Here is a 19,328-nt window from a genome sequence, read left to right as displayed (position 1 = left end):
TCACAGTGGTGCTAATGACAATTAAATACTTTAATCATGTTGTAAATTTCACCTAAATAAACTGTTAATACGCCACACATGCTTTGGAGGAAATGTTACTCATTTATTAATCAGTGATGTGTTACATGTGGATATTTATATACTGTGCTTTTTACTTTGGAATAAAACTTGTGAAAAAATGCTAATTGGAAGTCGCTTATGTAAATGTAATGTTAAGAGCCGTCAAAGCGCCTGACAAATGTGCACGCACGACTTGAGATGTTAGAGAAGCTTAAACTGTCAGAATGTAAGACGGGTGTTTAAATAAAGTTGTTTAAAAGATTTTTCCAGTAGAACAAGATCTTATGTTAATTCAAACTCCACAGCTTTAATCAAAACATCTTAGGAAGAGAATACAGACGTGTGGAAAGTTGTAGTGAAGCCACATGAAGAGTTAGAATAACGCTCACACATTCAAAGAAGCACATACGCAAAATATTAAACTGGAAATTCTGTTTCTGTTTGTTTGGGTTGAGGGTCAGGCTTGAAAAAAGATGCCACACCACATCATATAGTGTAAGTTACAACACAGTATAACAGCAATGGCTCTGTCGTATAGATATGTTCAGTGCGTGTAAAGTTAGTTCCCCGTCATGGCGCCTGTTTTCCTTGAGAAATCAGTAATCGACAGCTGGCAGCGTCACGATCTGCGTAAACTCCACATAGTTGATGACCCCGTTTGACTTGACGTTTGCCTCTTTGAAGAGCTCATCCACTAAAGAAAAAGGAGAGAACAGATTTAAAAGTGAAGTTGACGTAAAAGAAAGCTGCCTGAAAACCCATTTGTCTCCTACTAGACGAGCACAGCTTGGGGTGAGCTGGTCTCCGCCTGTGGGAGTTTTTGACTCAAAACGGTGCGTAAGTGCAGCAACAGTGAGAATTGCTGCAGTTAAGAGCTGAGCAGCTTCAAAGTGCCATTGTCTGCTCTTTAGAACAGCAGCATCTATCTGACTCAATATTCTGAGATTGAATCATTTCATGGAAGTCTCCCCACTGGGAGGCAGCCGAGCTTTCATATAAACAATGATTCATACATTTAAATGGAGTACACTGACGGTTGAATAATATCCAAGTTTCTTTGATGTCAATAACTATATAAAATGACTGAGCTCAGGCTTTGAAAAAACTTTGCATCAACATAATCACCAGGAATTTAACTGGATACGAGCGTCCCAGCAGGAGCTCCTCATCAAACTCACTTCACACATGAAATAAAACATCAATTTAATGTCAGAGAAGAACAGAAACTACTGTATACCTCAAGCTGCAGCAAACATTTAAAACACTTTGGAAATGAAACACTAAACACAGATTGATTGATGTAATTTTAACAGTGCATGCTTCAGCTTCAGTTGTTTTATTACACAATTTGTAGGCTTGCATTGCCAACATCTCAGTTCATTTCCTAGTGTCCTATTAAAGCAGTGGTTCTCAACTGGTCTAGCCTAAGGACCCACCACCACCTCCTTAATGACAAATCCCAAACCCAAATTTCTGCAATTTTTCAACCAGACCACCTGAGATGGACAAAACGTCACAGTATGTCAGCATCACAAAACACAACAGTATAATAGTCAAGCAAAATGACCAGCAGGTGGCAGTGCGAGGGAAATATTCGCTCTACAATTCATTCGATTAGCAGCCTTTTTTCGACAGAAATAAACTAAAGTGCATAATAAATGTAACTTCTGTAGGACTCATCAAGTTGCAAGGATGTAACTGTAGCTGTGATTGCCCAATCAGTGGATACGTGGAGTGTGAATAAACTACACTCCTACTGCACGCACATCATAGGAAAACAATGTTCATTAAAGTAAAAGTGCAGCATTGACTTTTTGCCACAAGTTTTTCTTTTTCAAGCACACATCTGCGACCCACTAAAAACAGATCCACGTCCCACTTTTGGGTCCCGACCCACCAGTTGAGAACCACGGTATTAAAGGACGCAGGCCAAGATGCTACAACCGATCAGAGCAATAAACGTGTGACATAGTGGAAGGCTGCTAGGCTAGGTAGCTAGTTCGAACATCCAATTCATGTCTTCTAGTTCAACATAATATTCAGACATTTGATATGACAATATGTAGTCGCCAATTTGTTCTTAACATGAATTATCAACGAGTTAGTTTAATACTGAAGTAATAGGGTATTTTAAATGTTCCACATCAGCAGCCATCATGGTTTATTACGAAGATGCCTCAGTCATTCATCGTATTATCCCTGCCTTATCATAGATAAATGGTTGTGATTAGCCTGACCTGAATCAGGCTGGATGGAAATCTGTTTGAGGTGAACCAGACACATCTGCCAGAGCAACTTGAGCTTGAGCTTGCAGATGAATCTGGTCCAGAAGCTTAGAAAAAAAAGCATATATATGAAAGCAGATGTTCAGATCAGTTTGGCTGCAGTCTGGCAGCATTTTGTGTCTGCATTCAGTGAGATTCACCTGAAGATACCAACAGGTACACAACAGACGAAGAGAAGAGGGGTTAACTCAGAGAAAATAGAAAACATTTCAAGAGGAAAGCCGCGTTACACAGACAGGTGATGAATGGGTAAGGACTGAGAAAATTGTGGAGGATTTAGGGAAGCAGCTGGTAATTCCCAACGAGACACTGAGCTGTCTCTCTCGAGCCAGATTCTCAGCAGTCAGAGTTACGGTGGATTGTTATCTTTGTTGGGGCTCACAGTTCCATGGGAAGATGTATAAAATATGGCACATGAAAGTAAAGGAATCCACTGTGTGAATCAGTTGAGATTTTCGACCGTAATAAAATGCTTTACAATGCGTTTGGTGAGTCGCAGCCTTTAAGTGTTTTTGCTGTAGCCCAGTATAAACACTGCAACTTCATTTTACCTTCTTTGTTTGTGAGTTTCTCTCCCAACATGGTGAGCTTGGCCCGGAGCTCAGATGCCTGGATGTATCCTTTCTTCTGTTTGTCTGTCATCCTTAGAGCCTCCAGGATTTCAGTTTTGGGGTCTTCCTGTTGCATCTGTCTGTGCATCATCGTCAGAAATGTGGAGAAGTCCAGCTCACCTTTCTTTTCTAAACAGGCATGAACAAAACATATCAGGTCTTTGCCATGTTGTCAAAAAGGGAGTCCTGACACAACTATAATAATGTTAAGCATGAGCAGTAAAACTCTCAGGGCCACTTAGGGATATAAATAACAGAGTAGGCAAATTCCAAACTTCTCCCTTTTGGTTCATTGAAGTTGTTAAATTTAAAGCTCCTGTGAGGAGTTTTTCAAAGGTTATGAAACAGACTGAAATTAATTCTGATTACTGTATATGACCTACAAAAGGAAACCAGACCATCAGCAACAAGATTGATTATTTTAATATAGTTATTTTTTAATGCATGAAACCTCTGGCGGGGGGGGTATGTGTCAGATGAAGTGATTAACTGCACGCTGCCTTTGTTTACATTTTCTAGAGCAAAAGTTTAAAGCAAGTGATACATATGATTGTTAAAGAAAGCAGGATGAGATTGTTTGCAAAAAAAAACACCACTTAAGCATGTTCAGCACAAAATCAGCAAAGAGATAAGAGGTACAACTTTGTCCACAGGGGGCGCCAAAATCAACACGAACTAAAAGTTCTTCACAGGAGCTTTAAGATAAGTTTTTTTTGTACATTTAGGGTTTCTACACTGTGTTTTACAAATGGCTAAGCTGTACAAGACATATTTGTGTCTTTGAGCTTTATAACTAAAACTGCCATGGGTTTTTTTAATAAGCAAAGCAAAAGGTATTTGTACTGTATATGTGACACAATGTTGTTGTCATTTTCTTATTTTCACAATTTATTACTGCCTAATAGAAAACCTCCAATTCAAGAATTCACAGTTGCCTAAAAAAGTCTCTTTAAGCAAATGAATTATACACCAAGACAATTTAACACAGCAAAAACAAAACTCCTCCTCCACTCCTGCATGAAGACTTCCTGACTCTTGGCCTGTACGGCGGGTATAGGGTGTTACTCACACTTCAGAGTTTCAGTGTAAGACCTGACTTATTCAACCACTGTCAACTCAAAGAGAGTTTTTCTCAATCTTGACAGACACAGAAACAAATTAGATGTGCTGTTTGTTGTACTTTACCAATTTTGTGAACTTGTAGATGTCTTTCTATTTCCCCGAACGTGGGGCTTGTGCCCAGGCAGCGCATAACCGTGATCAGGTCTTTGGCATCAATCTTCCCCTTATGCTTCTTGTCATACAAGGAGAAGCACTCCTTAAACTCTGCCGGGATGAAAGAATGAAAGAATGACCGCAGAACGGTGGCAGGTTTACTTAGACACACACTGCCGTTACTTCACAGGAACTAATAAGACTGAGCAAGGTCACACTTTGATCACCATATGTTGGTTTTTAAAAGATACATGTACAGCTCATATAAAAAGACAAATAATACATTTTAACAGCATTAAAAATTAGTATTAGATGGAAAACAACAACAACAGCAGGTGGAATAGTCCTACCAGTGATCTGAACTGGTGTGAAGAATTTAGCCTGTAGGATGACAAACGAAAGACGTCACACGGTAGATAAAAGCACAAAATGCTGTTACATAGGAAAATACATGAAAATTGCTTCATACAAAGTGTTTCTGGCTCTTACCATGTTAGCAGTGCCTTTGTTCCGTTCCAGGAAGGAGACAATTTACTGAGCACACGTCACTTGTCCCTCCACCCTGTTTAAAGTCCACCACCTGTAAGCCTGAGCGCAATTTAATACGTGTTGCTGTGGGAACAAAGATACCAGATCCACAGTGCTGCATTGTCCTTTCCCTTTCCACCCGTCCAACCAATTATTGCCTGTCAATCACCCTATAATGCTACAGTGTCATATAATAGGAAGGGAGTACTTTGTAACCATAGAGGCTCATTGTAGAGTTCTTTAAAGCACATTAATTGTCAGATTATGTAAAGTGAGAAAATATGAGCAATGAGGAGGTAAAGGTCCATTTCAACATTTTATTAAGATAAACATTAAAATCTAACCAGTGACAAACCAGTAACTGAACAGTGTTTAATCAGCAACAAAGAGATCGTAAGGAAATGCTGTTCAAAACAGTAACCATCACAATTTTACAGTCTGAGTCAAAGTAACAATTTATCAGTTCATTTTATACAAAATGAGATTTTATCTATATCTCAAAAAGCATCTGCTCTTGTGACCTTTGAAGAATATAAAAGCATCAGTACAATAGAGCTCACAGTGAACACTGTAGTGCTGTACAATATTTACACACATAGCGTCAAAAATAATGCGATAAAGAACCTTATGTTGCCGACTCTGCCTCTTATATAACAATGACCACATGAGGACATTAAATTGTTCACAGCTCTCATAAACGTCACAAACATCTGTTAAAGCGTAACACTTTAAAATACCTGAGATAATTTTTACTTCTTGTTGTTCCTGCTTTAATGTAGTCCTCTGTTTAGTATCTGTTTTCATGTTTTAAAGACTTCATTTTCTGAATAACTCACAACTTTTTCATGTTTTCTGCTCAGTCTGGTAATCATCAGACTTTTAGCTTTGTTGTTGTTTTTTGCTGAACTTTAATTTTGTTTTTTATGATTTGTACCCTTTTATGATGTTATTAATGTTCTTGCATCTCCAGGTTCACTGGTGTTTTGGTTTAGATAATCAGTCAGGAATGGCTGCCATTTTCTTACTTTCTTTCCTCTAGGCCAGAGAAGGAAGGTAAGAATATTTTCTCATTTTTCAGTGAATGTACCGCACAAATATTCAACTTGAGTATCGTCATAAAGGTCAGTTTTGTCCTTCCATTTTTCAGAACTCATTGTCTAATGCATAGAACAGTTTATGCTGCACTGTGTTTTTACAAGGCTGAATAACTAACATTGCAAAGCAACTGAACAGCGCAAAACCTCCCCAAACCCCAGTGGCCTTCAGGCTGACTGGAAACTACTTTGTGGGAAAAAGATTAATTACAAAGTTGTTTGGTAATATACATAATTAAAAACTGGAGAGGTTAAAAGGGTCCTTAGATAGCTCCTGCATTCTTGCCCAACCTTGTTTAATCAATTTATTACAACCTAACCTCCAAAAAACCTGTGGCAGTCGAGTAATATTCTGCACTCTGGGTACCATTGGTTGGGGAAACACAGTTAATTATTGCCTCCAGCAGTTAATCCCTGCTCTGGTTTTACACCTTTAATTCAAAATAGTGAGCCAAGCAGTCCTCTGTCTCAGATAGCTCACACAAGGGGAAGTAAAACTTTCAGATAATAGAAGAAGAATTCAAGAATTTCAAATAATCTTAAGCAGTGAGTTACGTCTTTCAAGGTTCTCGCTTTGGACTGTGCTGGCCTAATGAATGATACATCTCACAGTCTGATCTCATGTCAGAACATCCAGACATTTACAAATGTGATTGCATGTGTGGAGTCAATCAGGGCAACTTTTCACCAACAATTAAAATGCAAACCTGTTCCAGACAGAGCGGAAAAAAGAGAAAAATCCGACTGTGAATATATCAGCGGAACCTTTTGTTGTTGAGGTCGGTGCACATCAACCAACTTCATCAATCTTCACAGTTGTCCGAGTGCAGCCGTTCTCTCTGTCACAGTAAATCTGCAGACGAAAGGAAAGATATCCATCAGTCAGTTCACACAAAGAGATGTGGCTTCCGATGTCAAAGCAATCAGAAATAATTTTAAAGAGGGATACAGACCTGGACAGATGTTATTCAGTGGTTCTTCTTGATATGTAAGGTGTAGTAGGACCAAGGTTCTGGCACATAAATAACACCCGGGTACTTGTTGCGTAGCACTGGGTCGTCCCACAGATAGGCCACCCACAGGCCCACCAGGAGCACAGTGAAAGTGAAACTGTAGAGCAGGAACAGGCCGTTGCTGTCCAGGCTGAGGCCTTTGTGCTTTTGATGTATCCCCATGGCAAGCATGGCAACGAAGGTGAGGAGGAAAAGCTCTGTGATTTGTCCCTCAGTAACCAGGTACCTTAAAGAAATTAAAGATAAAAGCAGAGACGTTATGAACTGAGAGAAACACTTCACTTAGCGCCACATAAAGACAAACTTTTTTAATAACCAAACAATATTTTCTAACTTTAGACATCTGCCTTACAATGAAAACTTATTACATTCCAAGTTACACTTTGAATAAAAAGTCCTTGCTTTTACATAAAAGCATCTTTGTTATTTAGCCATCAAAGCTGCTCTCCTTAATTTGAATCTCTGTACAGAGCGAAGATGGAAATCTAAGAGCTTTTTTCATGCTAACAAAAGAAGCTGTCTGGTGCTATTCATTCTTTTTAATATAAAACACAACTTTCCAAACACAATAAAATGATCCTGCCAGTAAACAAGTTTATTTATTTGGGTTCTGTCAAACTTTTATTCATGTTATCAAACAAGTTACTCCCTGCTCTGTGTTTACTGTCAATCATCTTACAAAAGAAGGTAATGCTCAGTCTAAAACATGCTCCTCAACAGTCATACTACACGTAAAAATGTCTAAAAATAAGTTTATTTAATAATCAGGCACAGACAGGTCGAATGTTAATTAGCTACTCAGAGTAAATGTCAATGCAGTTAGTCTCCACATCATTATCTCATCCTATCTTCTTATTATCTGCTTTTGCCGGATATATATGACAAATTATTGTATTTTTCATGCCAAAGACTTTATTCACCAAGTGTTGATAAACATGCTTTGCCCACAGAAAACCATTTGCTATCTTTAGATAATGAAACAAACTTGAAATCAACACACTGAGCAATAACAACACATGTTATAATGGACAGGGAAGTCATCTCTGAACTGGGGAGACAGTAAAGACCATTATAAGATTTAAATGCTGCTTTGTGTGTTTTGGGCTTCATATCATTCCTGCTACTTCAAAGCTGTATGCATTAACTATAATGGTATTATGTCCTACAGAAACACATAAGTATCCATCAGGAAACAGCACAAAAGCTTTTCAACAACGTAAGACGGCGACTGACCAATAGTAAAGTGAGCTGGGTCCCAGCAACAGCCAACCAGATACAGGAATCTTCCTCTGTTTTTCAGCCTTGGTGAAGCAGCCGGTGAAGTATATGAAGAGAATAATGAAGAAAGGAATATACCTGGAACAAAGACGAGAGGAACAAACTGTAAAGCGCACTCATCACAGTACGGTACAAGTATTTCTATGTACTGTGTCATTCCAACACCTTAAATAGCCTCTCCTTCACTCGACCAGGGCCAGCATGATCTTAAAACGGCCCAAAACTTTAACAAACTTTCATGGCTGACAGAAGAAAACTCACTCTTGTAGATAATTTAACTCAAAGTTCCGACACGTTTTGGACAGATAAAAGATATATGGACATCTGTTGGATCAAAATAAACATATGGGAAAATAATAAATATTGTAACATGTTGGCAAGAGTGTAATTGGCTCCAGGTGTCAGGTAAAATGAATGCGTGAAATGGTAAATTAACTTTGCTTTTCTAGTCTTTAGACCACTCAAAGTGCTTTTATAGTACATGTCACGTTTACACAGTGATGACAAAGGCCTTAGTGCCAATCTCCAATCAACAAGCTGTATGAATGCGTATAAATACTTAGAAGCAAATCGGGGTTCAGTGTCTTGCCCAATCAATGGGAAGATGGACGGTCACAAGTCATCGAACAAAGACGAGCGGCCTAACATCACCCAACAGCAATGTAAAGGACTGGTAGAGGGCATGCCAAGATGCATGGAAGCTGTGATTAAAAACCAGGTTATTCCACCAAATATTGATTTCTGAACTCTTCCTTAGTTAAAGCTTAAAGGTTATGAAACAAACTGAAATTAATTATGATACCTCTATATGACCTACAAAAGCAAACCAGACCATCAGCGACAAGATTGATTATGTCTATATAGCTATTTTTAAAGCCTGAAACCGTTGGCGGGGGGTAGGTGTCAGATGAAGCGGTTAACTGCACGCTGCCTTTGTTTAAATTATCCAAGGGCAAAAATTTAAAGTGCATAAAATACATATGACTGTTTATTTTAAGTTTATTTTACACAAACCTATAAATAGAAGAACCAGAGAAAAACATATTTTGGCAGTGGTCTCTTAGTTTTTTTCAGAGCTGTATATATATAAAAGAATATTGTGTCCACTGTGTCACTCTTGGGTATCAGAACATGCAGGTTCACATTTGTGCAGGGACCTTTGCTGCATGTTGTTCCTCCTCTTTCTCTGTTTTCCGACATTATCATCACTCCACTTTGTAAAGTGTATTCTAATACACTGTTTTGAAGAGGTTATTTCGAGACCTTAATTGATCAGTTTCTAGTTGACAAGGACAGAAAATGAGAGGAGAGACAAAAACAACACTCAACTAATGGTTTCAAACAGGGAACATTTTGGTCACATGCATCTCAAACACTGGGCCAGTAATCACGCTGTATTAAAGAGGACAAACGAGTGATTGAGAAGCTGAAATCTTCAGGGAGATGTTAAATTATAATTTCACTGATTCATCACAGACCTGCTCAGTTTGTTTACCCTGAAAATCTGTATTTTTAGATGAAACAGAGCCACAGATTTCATCACACTGGTCTCATATGTGTTAAAATCTTTAAACTGGTTTTAAGCATCATGTTCTTAAAAGACTAACATTACTTACAGTGTGATTAAGAAGAGGTGAAAAAGCTCTGGTTTACAGCGAAGCATTTGATCCTGTGTTCTGCTACGTTCCAGAAATTACCATGCAGTGTATGTATTATATAGGCGCTAATAATTATCACAAACACATACCACATTAAGTGCCCCAGATGCTCATCATAATAATACAGCAGCTCAAAGGAGTCAATCTGTGAAGGAACGACAAACAGGAGGAAACATAAACAGACACATTATTATTATTATTATTATTATTATCATTATTATCATCATCATCATCATCATCATCATCATCATCATCATCATCATCATATATTATAATATACAAACCATTAGCTGTAGATTTTAATGCAACAGTTAGTATAATGTATGTTATTCTGCATTAGTAAGAAAGCGCTGTTGTCCTCCTCTCTGCCTTATGCAACAGTGCCCCCTACTGTTGTGTTACCATTTACACTCTATTATGGGTATTGAGTAGAAATCACATCAACAGACAGGTGGAAAATTGGACATAGAAAATTCAGGTGCTTCCATACAGGGCAGGACAGGGACCTGACAGTTCAAAGAGTATGAAAATGACTTTTATCTTATGATATATGGCCTTCACAGTTACTACATCTCGAGGTTAGGTGGTAGTGCTCTCTGCAGGAAATGATTATTAATTATCTATACCTAACACTTCATCCATTTAACTCAGTTCCACTTCAGTCTGAAATCTTTTTAGATTCACAGCATTATTTCAGACTGAATAGCTGTATATTGTATATGTACATTTCAACAGCTCTCATTGAACGAGAATTTGCTTATCTATCTAATTCATGATACATGTACATCAATCTTCATCCAGTTTTTATTATGTAGCTTTTTTCTCAGCGTTGGATGGCACTTGACCTTGTAACTAATTGCATTTGAAAGGTTGCTTTTCCACCTGCCCTTTAAGATTTCAGTGCCTATGAAAAATTAACATGCACGCACTGCAGGCTATTGAAAGCTCTACAGCTTCATAAACAAATGTGGGGGTCTATAATGTCGCTGTAAAACACAAGCAAATATCTGAACAGTTGGTTTGAATACACACAACTTCAATTATAGAGTGTCAAACAAAGACATCGGCACTGAAAGTGCTAAATAACCTCTTCTTTAAGTTGGGCTGTTCTGGTGTTGACAGGCAGAATTCACAGTATGTTTTTTCTATATTGAAAACCTAGAGCTAGCATTAGTGTAATAGTTTCTCTGGGGATCTAGTTTAGCCCCATATACAGAGGGGATAGTCCTCGACGTAGTGGCCGCAGGTTTGACTCCTTCCCTCAGCCCTTTGCTGCATGTCATTCCCCACTCTCTTCTCACCCCATATCCTGACTCTCTTCAGCTGTCCTATAAAAACAGCCAAAATAAGAGTCTTTAAAAAAATAATTAGTTAGATGACAGATGACTGAATTCAATGACATGTCTGTGGGTTAACACGTACTCCCATAACTGATCATTGTTAGCTTTCTGCACCAACCTGGTTTCTTAAACATCAAAGATTTAGAATTTTCCAAACCCCTTTTTTGGTTTAAGCAAAGACAAATAATACACAGCATGATATCTGCAAGAGAATTTTGAGTTCATGGTTCAGTACACACTTCTAATAAAGTGTCAGAAGTGATGACTGAGGGTGAATATTAGTATTTATGAGTCTGTATTTTAAGGAAATCCTTCTTATTACCTTTACTATAAACATTATTACAGATGTGTTGGTGTGTGTTCAGTGTTTTCTCTTTTTTTTTTACCAGGAAGCGCAGGTTGGTTGACCTGGTTGTCTTTTTGCTGTGGTTGAAATAGTCACCAAATATTGTTTTGGGGTTTTTTTTCTGTTAAAAGTTCTGGTAACATTACTACTTTATAACAATATAGCTATAACTATGTTAATAACAATGTGCGGGGAAAGCGTTTCATTGTGGTGGGATAAGAAGATCACTTCCTATATCTGTGCAATAAAAACACTTAGATACAAAGTCCAAATAAAACTTACCGCAAAGCCAAAGAGTTCTAAGAAAGCTTGTTTTTACAGCAGGATAAAAGTTCAGACATACAGTCTGTGCTGAGGTACAAGCACAGGGCCGTGTACTCTCTCTCTACAGCACTTGTACTGTTGCTGAGCAGTCGATCAAAATGTTCTGAACAAAAATAAAATTCTATTCAAGCTTCAACTTCAGACGTCCCTGAAACAGTTTCTTTTATAATATAAACTTTCAAAAGACTTCGTATGACAACTTTTGGTGCAAAGAAAATGGACAAAATCATCTTTTCTGGCCTTAACCTGATCCCATTAACCAGTTTGCTTTGGTGCATGTAAACAGGCACTTAAGGGTTATCCAATGTCCAGGACCAGAAGAGAGATGCAAGACAACAACCTTCAGATCTACTATTCCTGCCTTCTTTTAACCTGCCCCTTTTTTGCTATGCTATTTATATCTTGTTGACAACTACAACCTTGTTAGAAGTATGACGCTTCACACGCTTAAGACAGGAGATCAGGATAGAAAAAGATGTCGTGACAGCAAAGAGAAAAACAAGATACACTTCTACGCAGCAGGATCGACTCTGCTGGATCAAACACCTGTGACGATTCAAAGTGTTTTGTTTGGTGTGGCTGACAAGAAAAAGATGCTGAACTGTATCCGGAGAGTTGGCAAGCAGCACAAACAGATGTTTGTTTTATGACATAATAATAGGTTAAAGATAAACAAAATATATAAATACATCATATACAAGATATCAATAGGGGCAGGTAGTTTAATCACCCACAAGCTAAACTAATCAAAAAGGTAATTGGACTTGTCATGGAATAGAGCTGTACCTCACTTAAGATAGGAAACACGAAAAACAGAATCTATACTTACCAGTGAGGCGGGTTTGAGGTCTTTGATGATGGGGTTCTCTCTGACCGACAGGTGAAGCTGGTAGCCGCTCAGGATGAGCCGGTGGTTGATGGAGTCTCCCACCAGGTGGATGCTGGCTCCCATGACAAACGTGATGATGCAGAGGTAGACCGCTGAGCGAGGCAGCGGCCTCGGGCTGCGCTCGATCAGCTGAAGGAAGAAGCAACACATGTGTTCTGTACGTATGATACTAAAAGACATAATCCATATTACTTTAACTATTTTTTCTTATATCTTTAGGAATTTTGTGTCAACTACTAATATACAGGAAGTAGCTTGTTTTTGGTTTATAACAGTCTCACATAACTGCATTTACAAGAACTACAGAGCATGAAGAAATGGGTTGGAAGCAGGGCGGAAGATCTGTAGTCAAAGTAGTGTTGAGCTCAAGATTACGTGATGCCTTTTTTGATGCACTGTAAATCAAATCTGGCCTTTAATATTTGTTTGAATAACAGGCAAGAGAAGCTCTGTTCATACTGAATACCAAAGCACTCTGTTGGGTAAGGACCTACCTTGAGCATTAGGAATGGTGTTATAACGTTGTAGGCCATGTGGAAATAGTCTCCAGCACTGGGCTTGTTCAGGGGAAACCACTCCAGAGGAAGGATGATCTAATGCAAGAAACTATTGGTGTTTATTGCTCCATGAACTGGGGTGTAACCATCCAACATGTTGTTATTACTCACGCTCTATAAATACTGCACAAGTTACAGATGAAATGAAATGCTCCTTACCATGACAATAGGCCGTCCAAAGTCAAGTATCCAGTTCTGCAGAGTCAGACAGAACCATAGGTCGAAGTGGAAGAGCTGCCTTTCCTGATGAGGCACATTCTCCTCTAAACCACCAGGAGTGCTGTCAACACACATTTACAGTGACTGTAAGTCATTGTAATAAAGCTAGCACAGAGGTTAAGGTTTATAGACATGTTGGTGGGTTTACTATAGATTTTACTACTGCAGTAAATTGCTGCGTTTTTATTTATCTTACTACTGCTCGTTTGGTATGAAGCCACCTCCTTCATATTAAAGTCCAGTTTGGTGTATAAATGCCATGATACACTTTTAAAGCACGGTACAGGTAATGTCTGTATGTTCCCATTATAACACTTATGTTGTCTATTTCTGTTTTCTCTTCTTCCTGCACTCTATTAAATCACAGTCAAATGATGTTTGCACCAGCAGCTTGGGATTTGCTGATCTATTCAACATTGTGGTGCTTTGTGTGCAGCTGTGCAATTTCCTGGTGCACACTAAACAATATGGCTGTAGTTCAGCATATGTACAGACAACACAAAAGGAGCATGTCAAAGGAGCATTGGCTGCTTGTCAACACCAGAAAAATATATACAAATTGAGCGTTCAACCTTCAAGTCTGCATGAAACCCTTTCTGTCACTAAAAACGCTTTAGAAATACATTGTATGAAAGAAAGGACATTGTAGATGCTGCTGCGTGTCCAAGAGCCAATGCCAGTGATTGCTGTTACATATGTTCTTAGTTTTTAATGTCCTTGTCCCTGTCTTAAAGGGAATTTTTGTCATGTTTTGACATATGTTGATGGTAAATGTGGTCAATGGAAAAATCCAGAATCACATTTACTCCATGCCTCAAACAAGGAGGCTACATAAATACCCTCTTTATGCAGAGAGATAGTTTTTACATCTTAACTCTCCAGACTCTCACACTAAGGGGTCTGAAACAGGAGTGTGAGCTCAAACACCGTGTCTAAAATAAATGAATAGTATTATCGCAAGGGCTGTTTTACATAAATATTTTAACAACCTGGACACACAAAAGAAAAATGCTTTGTTTTTAAAAAATAAAAGTTACTGATTTTGTTTGGTTGGAGCTGGATGCAATCAGGCAACAGGTAACCACATTTTCCAGATTATGTAAGACTGACTATCCTGGAAGTCTGGATGCTCCCTCTCTGCTGGCACCTACTTGAATTACATTGTAGTTTGTATTTTCTGTAAAGTCTTCTCAGTATTGTCTTTGTAAGCCTGCCATTTTTCCCTCTCCGTCATATTTGTTAGACTTGACCTTTTTCTTTCAAATTAACCTAAATTAGTTTCTATAATATCAGATTATTTGTTTTAATCCGTTGTGTCTCTTGCTGGTTTCAGTTGAACCTGTTATGGTTCTATCAGCGTTGCAGGTTAAGTGATATTTTACACCCATCAGATCTGTGTATACTGACAAGCAAGTAAATACTCTCTGTGTAGCATTTTAAACCATTATGTGAACATATTCCTTTTTTTTTTAAATCATACCTTTTTTGTCGATTTTTAATCATGATTTTCTTAACAGCTACGCTCTATACTTTTGTGAATGAAGTTTATTTATTTTTGTTGGCCTACCAACAAATTCTGGCATTGTCTTTGCTCTAACTTTTACTGTTTTCGACAGCCAAAAAGTGCATGTAGCTTCCTGCATGGCAGTTTCTCAAATACATAGTAAGGGCAGAAAAAAAGACTGTAACTTCCCAGACACAGGGTTCGCACACATTTTTACTTCTGAAATCTCAAAACCTTTCTATAACGTTTTATCAAATTTCCATTACAGACTTTTGTGTGATAATGACAAAAGTAGGTATATTCCTTGCTAGAAGGTTGCCGGAAATTTGGAAATCAGAAGGACCAAATGCATAGTAAACAACGAATGACATTTTCATAGAGACAGTCAGTGAGCCTCTGGCTGGCTGATGGTACGATAGATTTTTTGACCAAATAAACTAACAGTATGATAATTAATCAAACATTTCAAGACTTTTTCAGGCCTGGAATACACTATTTCAAATTCCATAACTTTTCATGGTTTTCCATGACTGTGGGACCCCTGCAGACAAGACGGCAATGCAGCAGATTACGGCTTTCATGGACCCACAACTCATTCTCTGTGCACGTCTGTCCAGGGTGTAAATTTGCAAAATTATTCATAACATTATATTTGCTTTCAACGTTAGCTCCAAGAGCACTGAACACCAACCCATTGAGCACGAGCACTACTGACTCAGTCATGTGATGGTAGGTCCAGCAGCGGAAATGCCTGACTGCAGACAAGTGGAAGGTAATAATAACCACGAGCTACATCGTCTCTATTTATATTTGTCACATGCAAACATTGGAGTGTTTTTTCAGTGACAATACGTCCCTGTTAATTAACCACAAACCGCAACAAGACTTGACAACAAGGTAACAAAAGTTGAGCACATTTTCCACTTTTTGTTTAAACCTTAATCTGCACCATTGACTGCGGTAACAGTGATTAACAGAGGTAATATCTTAACACGTCATGATTCCTGTAGAGTCTGAATCAACATCACTTAACTTCATTGACAGCAAAACACCTGCTAAAAAGGGTAACAACGTTAATCTAATAGTTAATGTACAAACCTAGTTTCTTTTGTCTTCTCTTGTCCTCTTCGTTTTCTTACAGTCGCCATTTTCGGTTACGTGTTTGCTGTCGTTGATGTAGCTGATGGTACTCCCTGTCATTCCAGTGGTCCAAACGATGGAAAGTTAACGGCTTTGAACAAAAGTAAACATCTGTCCGTTAGACATTTCTGTCACTCAATTTCACTTCCTGGTTTCTGTCTTTATTCCCGCCCTTCCGCCTCCTCCACCAATCACAATGCAGGAAAGAGTTCGACGTTGAGTTTGGGCACAGTAAACCCTGAGTTGTGATTTGTAGGCACGTTCACCAACTTCTACCCAAATAACATAAAGACTTACTGTACATTAAAACATTTTCTGGGAGGCCAATGTTATTTCAAATGAATTCAGGAACTTTCCGGAATAGCCTACCTGTGTACCTTCTATATCACTATTCACTTGTCTTCTGCTTTACAGGTAGGCCTACTTGTGGTTTTAAAGTTTGTTTTTAAGTAGTTTATTTTTCTTTCAATCAACTAACTGAATAGTAGATTATTTTTTTGCATCCCTATTTAACAGGTGAAACATGAGAGAGAGGGAGCTTAATGCACCAAGTGAGAGAGAAATAATAGGTCTATTACACAGCAGACATTTTTACTTGTCAATAATATTGGCTTCATTCAATTCAAGTGTCCCAGGAAGCCATGCAGTTTTCAGTGAGCTTGCATGCACAATATCAGGACCTTTTGATATTAACACCTATGCTTTTCTAACTTTCACATGTCAAAAGGTTTACAGTTCCTCTTGATAAACCACAGACCTCACTATGTTTTTCTTTGGAACCATTTTCTTACAAAGGTTTTTATCTCCATTTCATGTTGACTGTCTACTTACCCATGGCCACAACATCTTTTTTTTTATTTATTGACTTCTTCAATGAAACTTTGCTAAGCTTAACCAAGAATAAATCATTTAGGTAAAGTAAAAATCTCAAACGAGTAATAGTTTGTGTAATCAAAGTGATGTTTTTTTTGCAATTTACAGTTTTGTAGTAGGAGAATGCAATTAGTCTAGTGAGACTGTGCCTCCTGTTGTGGGGAACGCTATCAATAACATGACCATCTGTTCTATGAATTCCAGTTGAAAGAAACCATATGATGTTCCCTGTAGAGCTCGCAGAAGACGACGAGCTGGATTATGTTTTGTACTCTCCAGTCTTTAAACAGCTTTTAACTAATCTCAACACATTTAGTCATTATTCTGCATACAGACTGGACACCTTCTTCTTGGTTTCATTATTGAAGGTTATAGGTTCACATTCCGAAACGTCTTTGTGACTTGTAAGTGTTACGCTTTAACAGATGTTAAGCCTTCACAGGGTTCATAAGAAACTCTGCTTAGTCTTATATTGCACATACACACGAAACAATGTAAATCCAGGAGCAGTGAAACATGTGAAGATATTATGACAGGATACTGAAACATGTGTCCGTCTAAAAGTGCAGCAGCTTCTTTGAAAGCAGCATTGACATAGAAACGATAGTTCCTATTTTTTTCCTTTCTTTTTAAAGTACTGTCTCAGATGATGAATCTACTACTTTGTTAAGCCTTTTTTAGTCACTTAATTATAAAAAGAATATGTGTATTTGTGTTTATAGACATTAAAGCACCAAAATAATGATCTAGCTTAAAGGTTTGAATACATAAAACCCCATTAACATGAGAAAAAGTAATAAGTAAAAGTGCACTGATAGTAAAGCTTGTCAATATAGAAAAGGTTGTTTGATTAAATATTGACACACACTGCTGTGTTGAGGCATATAGGCTTCCATCCTGCTAATACTTCATCATGTACGTATCTCATAATGGAATAATGAACAAAGTTCAAAGTCTTATAGCCTTTTAACTCATGTGTACATTTAATTACCGAGCTCTCTGTCAGACTGATAATAGCATGATGAAATGTGTTTGTGGTTAGATTTGACACTACATCTTTGTCACAGGCTGGTGAAACATCATTTGACATGCAGAGTGCATGCAACACATCTGTTAAAGAGGTATTTTCACTGTGTCTGGAGCAGAATGTAAAGCGCTGCTAAATTAAAATACCATGAATGGCAGCCATGTCTCAAAGCAAACACTCAGATAGCAAATACACCTGTATGATGGTGTTTAACTTTATGTGCAGCATGATTAATGCAGATATCAGCTCTAATGTGTGGAGGGTAAACCTTTCCAAACAGTCTCCCACCTCTCTAGAACGCCTTTGTGAGATAATGTATGAGTTTACATAAGATCTTATTTTAATCAGAATGTTTTCAATGTCTTAATTTACTTCTTTTTATTTATTTAATTATTTTTATTACACACATTAACAACAAACAGACAAGAGACACACGTCTCTTCTGTCGAATCAACACGCAGCTGAGACCCACGACTTCCAAAACCCCACCCCAAACCAATCCACCTATCTATGTTGTCAAAAAACAAATAATAATGATAATGGATAGATAGATCAAGAGGCAGAATATATAAGCAAATAGCATAAAGTACAATGGTCATAGTGGTCATTCCTCTTTTTTACAGTGATGTCAAGTAATTTTCTACTGGTGCCCATGTTTCTAAATATTCTTCGTCATTATTTTGCAGCCGGAAAACTACTTTTTCCAGTCTTATTATCTCCATTGCTGCAGTGATCCACTCTTTTTGTCTTATCTCCATTGCTGAAAGTAATTCCACCAGTGACCAGCAGATGTCGCCTTGTTTTGCAAAAGTGAGCAGCTCAAACGGTGCTGTACAACTTTTTCAGCATCCTTGAGCATCCTCTTTCACACCCTTTTTTAAACGAAAAGAGAGAATTTCATATATAAAGTAAGAAAATAATCTACTGGACAATCAAATATATGTGTACTATATTAATTATTTTTGACCTCCTGGGGATCATTCAGGACCCTTAAGAGATATGCACTCATCACTGTACGACAAGAAGGATTTAAGGGATTCTCTTCATGTATATGCCTCACATTGTACAAAAATGTGTAGCTACAGTAGTAGTTAGAATCTTCATTGCCATACAGGAGCATTTAAAACAGGCTCAAGTGTTATCTTGTATCGGTGCGTTCACGGTCAATCAGTGAGACAAAGTCCTGCGGCCAGGAGTCTTGGTGCAACAAATCTCATCGCTGAGCTGCCAAACAGCAGCTATTCATTAAGAGGAGGAGTTATTTAATAGACCTAGCCCCCCCAACAGGCACACACGCACGCACATGTCCGTGCACACACAAAGACACTCACTCACTATCATCGCTATCCCGCATCTCTTCAGGTTGA

At 38.1% G+C, this 19,328-nt stretch overlaps 2 protein-coding genes across 2 annotated transcripts; both read right to left on the bottom strand.

The window, feature by feature from the left end:
- Positions 1-515: 515 nt before the first annotated feature.
- On the bottom strand, positions 516-3,044 carry LOC138591730 (calmodulin-like protein 4). The gene is made up of 2 exons (XM_069662406.1): positions 2,897-3,044; positions 516-754 (listed from the first exon to the last, which is right to left on the bottom strand). Exons 1-2 carry the CDS (start codon positions 3,042-3,044, stop codon positions 657-659), a joined length of 246 nt encoding a protein of 81 aa, XP_069518507.1. The 3' UTR covers positions 516-656.
- Positions 3,045-5,013: 1,969 nt separating this feature from the next.
- LOC138602012 (ceroid-lipofuscinosis neuronal protein 6 homolog) lies at positions 5,014-16,158 on the bottom strand. Its single transcript, XM_069673411.1, has 8 exons — positions 16,020-16,158; positions 13,358-13,478; positions 13,136-13,234; positions 12,582-12,770; positions 9,832-9,887; positions 8,040-8,162; positions 6,747-7,032; positions 5,014-6,646 (listed from the first exon to the last, which is right to left on the bottom strand). Exons 1-7 carry the CDS (start codon positions 16,067-16,069, stop codon positions 6,762-6,764), a joined length of 909 nt encoding a protein of 302 aa, XP_069529512.1. The 5' UTR covers positions 16,070-16,158; the 3' UTR covers positions 5,014-6,646; positions 6,747-6,761.
- Positions 16,159-19,328: the final 3,170 nt, after the last annotated feature.

Source organism: Semicossyphus pulcher, unplaced genomic scaffold, assembly GCF_022749685.1.
Source record: "Semicossyphus pulcher isolate SPU_LCO1_2020_fin unplaced genomic scaffold, fSemPul1.0.p SCAF_1, whole genome shotgun sequence".
Lineage (NCBI taxonomy): Eukaryota > Metazoa > Chordata > Actinopteri > Labriformes > Labridae > Semicossyphus > Semicossyphus pulcher.
Note: the sequence above shows the minus strand (reverse complement) of the source record. Positions and strands in the feature narration are given on the sequence as shown.

Bases quoted from the DNA above. Each gene is read 5' to 3' on its own strand.
- LOC138591730 (XM_069662406.1), bottom strand. From the start codon at position 3,044: ATGCACAGACAGATGCAACAGGAAGACCCCAAAACTGAAATCCTGGAG. The intron at 755-2,896 runs GTAAAATGAAGT...CTTTTTCTTTAG, and splicing joins GAAACTCACAAACAAAGAAG to TGGATGAGCTCTTCAAAGAG.
- LOC138602012 (XM_069673411.1), bottom strand. From the start codon at position 16,069: ATGGCGACTGTAAGAAAACGAAGAGGACAAGAGAAGACAAAAGAAACT. The intron at 13,479-16,019 runs GTTTGTACATTA...GTGTGTTGACAG, and splicing joins GAGAAGACAAAAGAAACTAG to CACTCCTGGTGGTTTAGAGG. The intron at 13,235-13,357 runs GTAAGGAGCATT...TTCTTGCATTAG, and splicing joins TTGGACGGCCTATTGTCATG to ATCATCCTTCCTCTGGAGTG.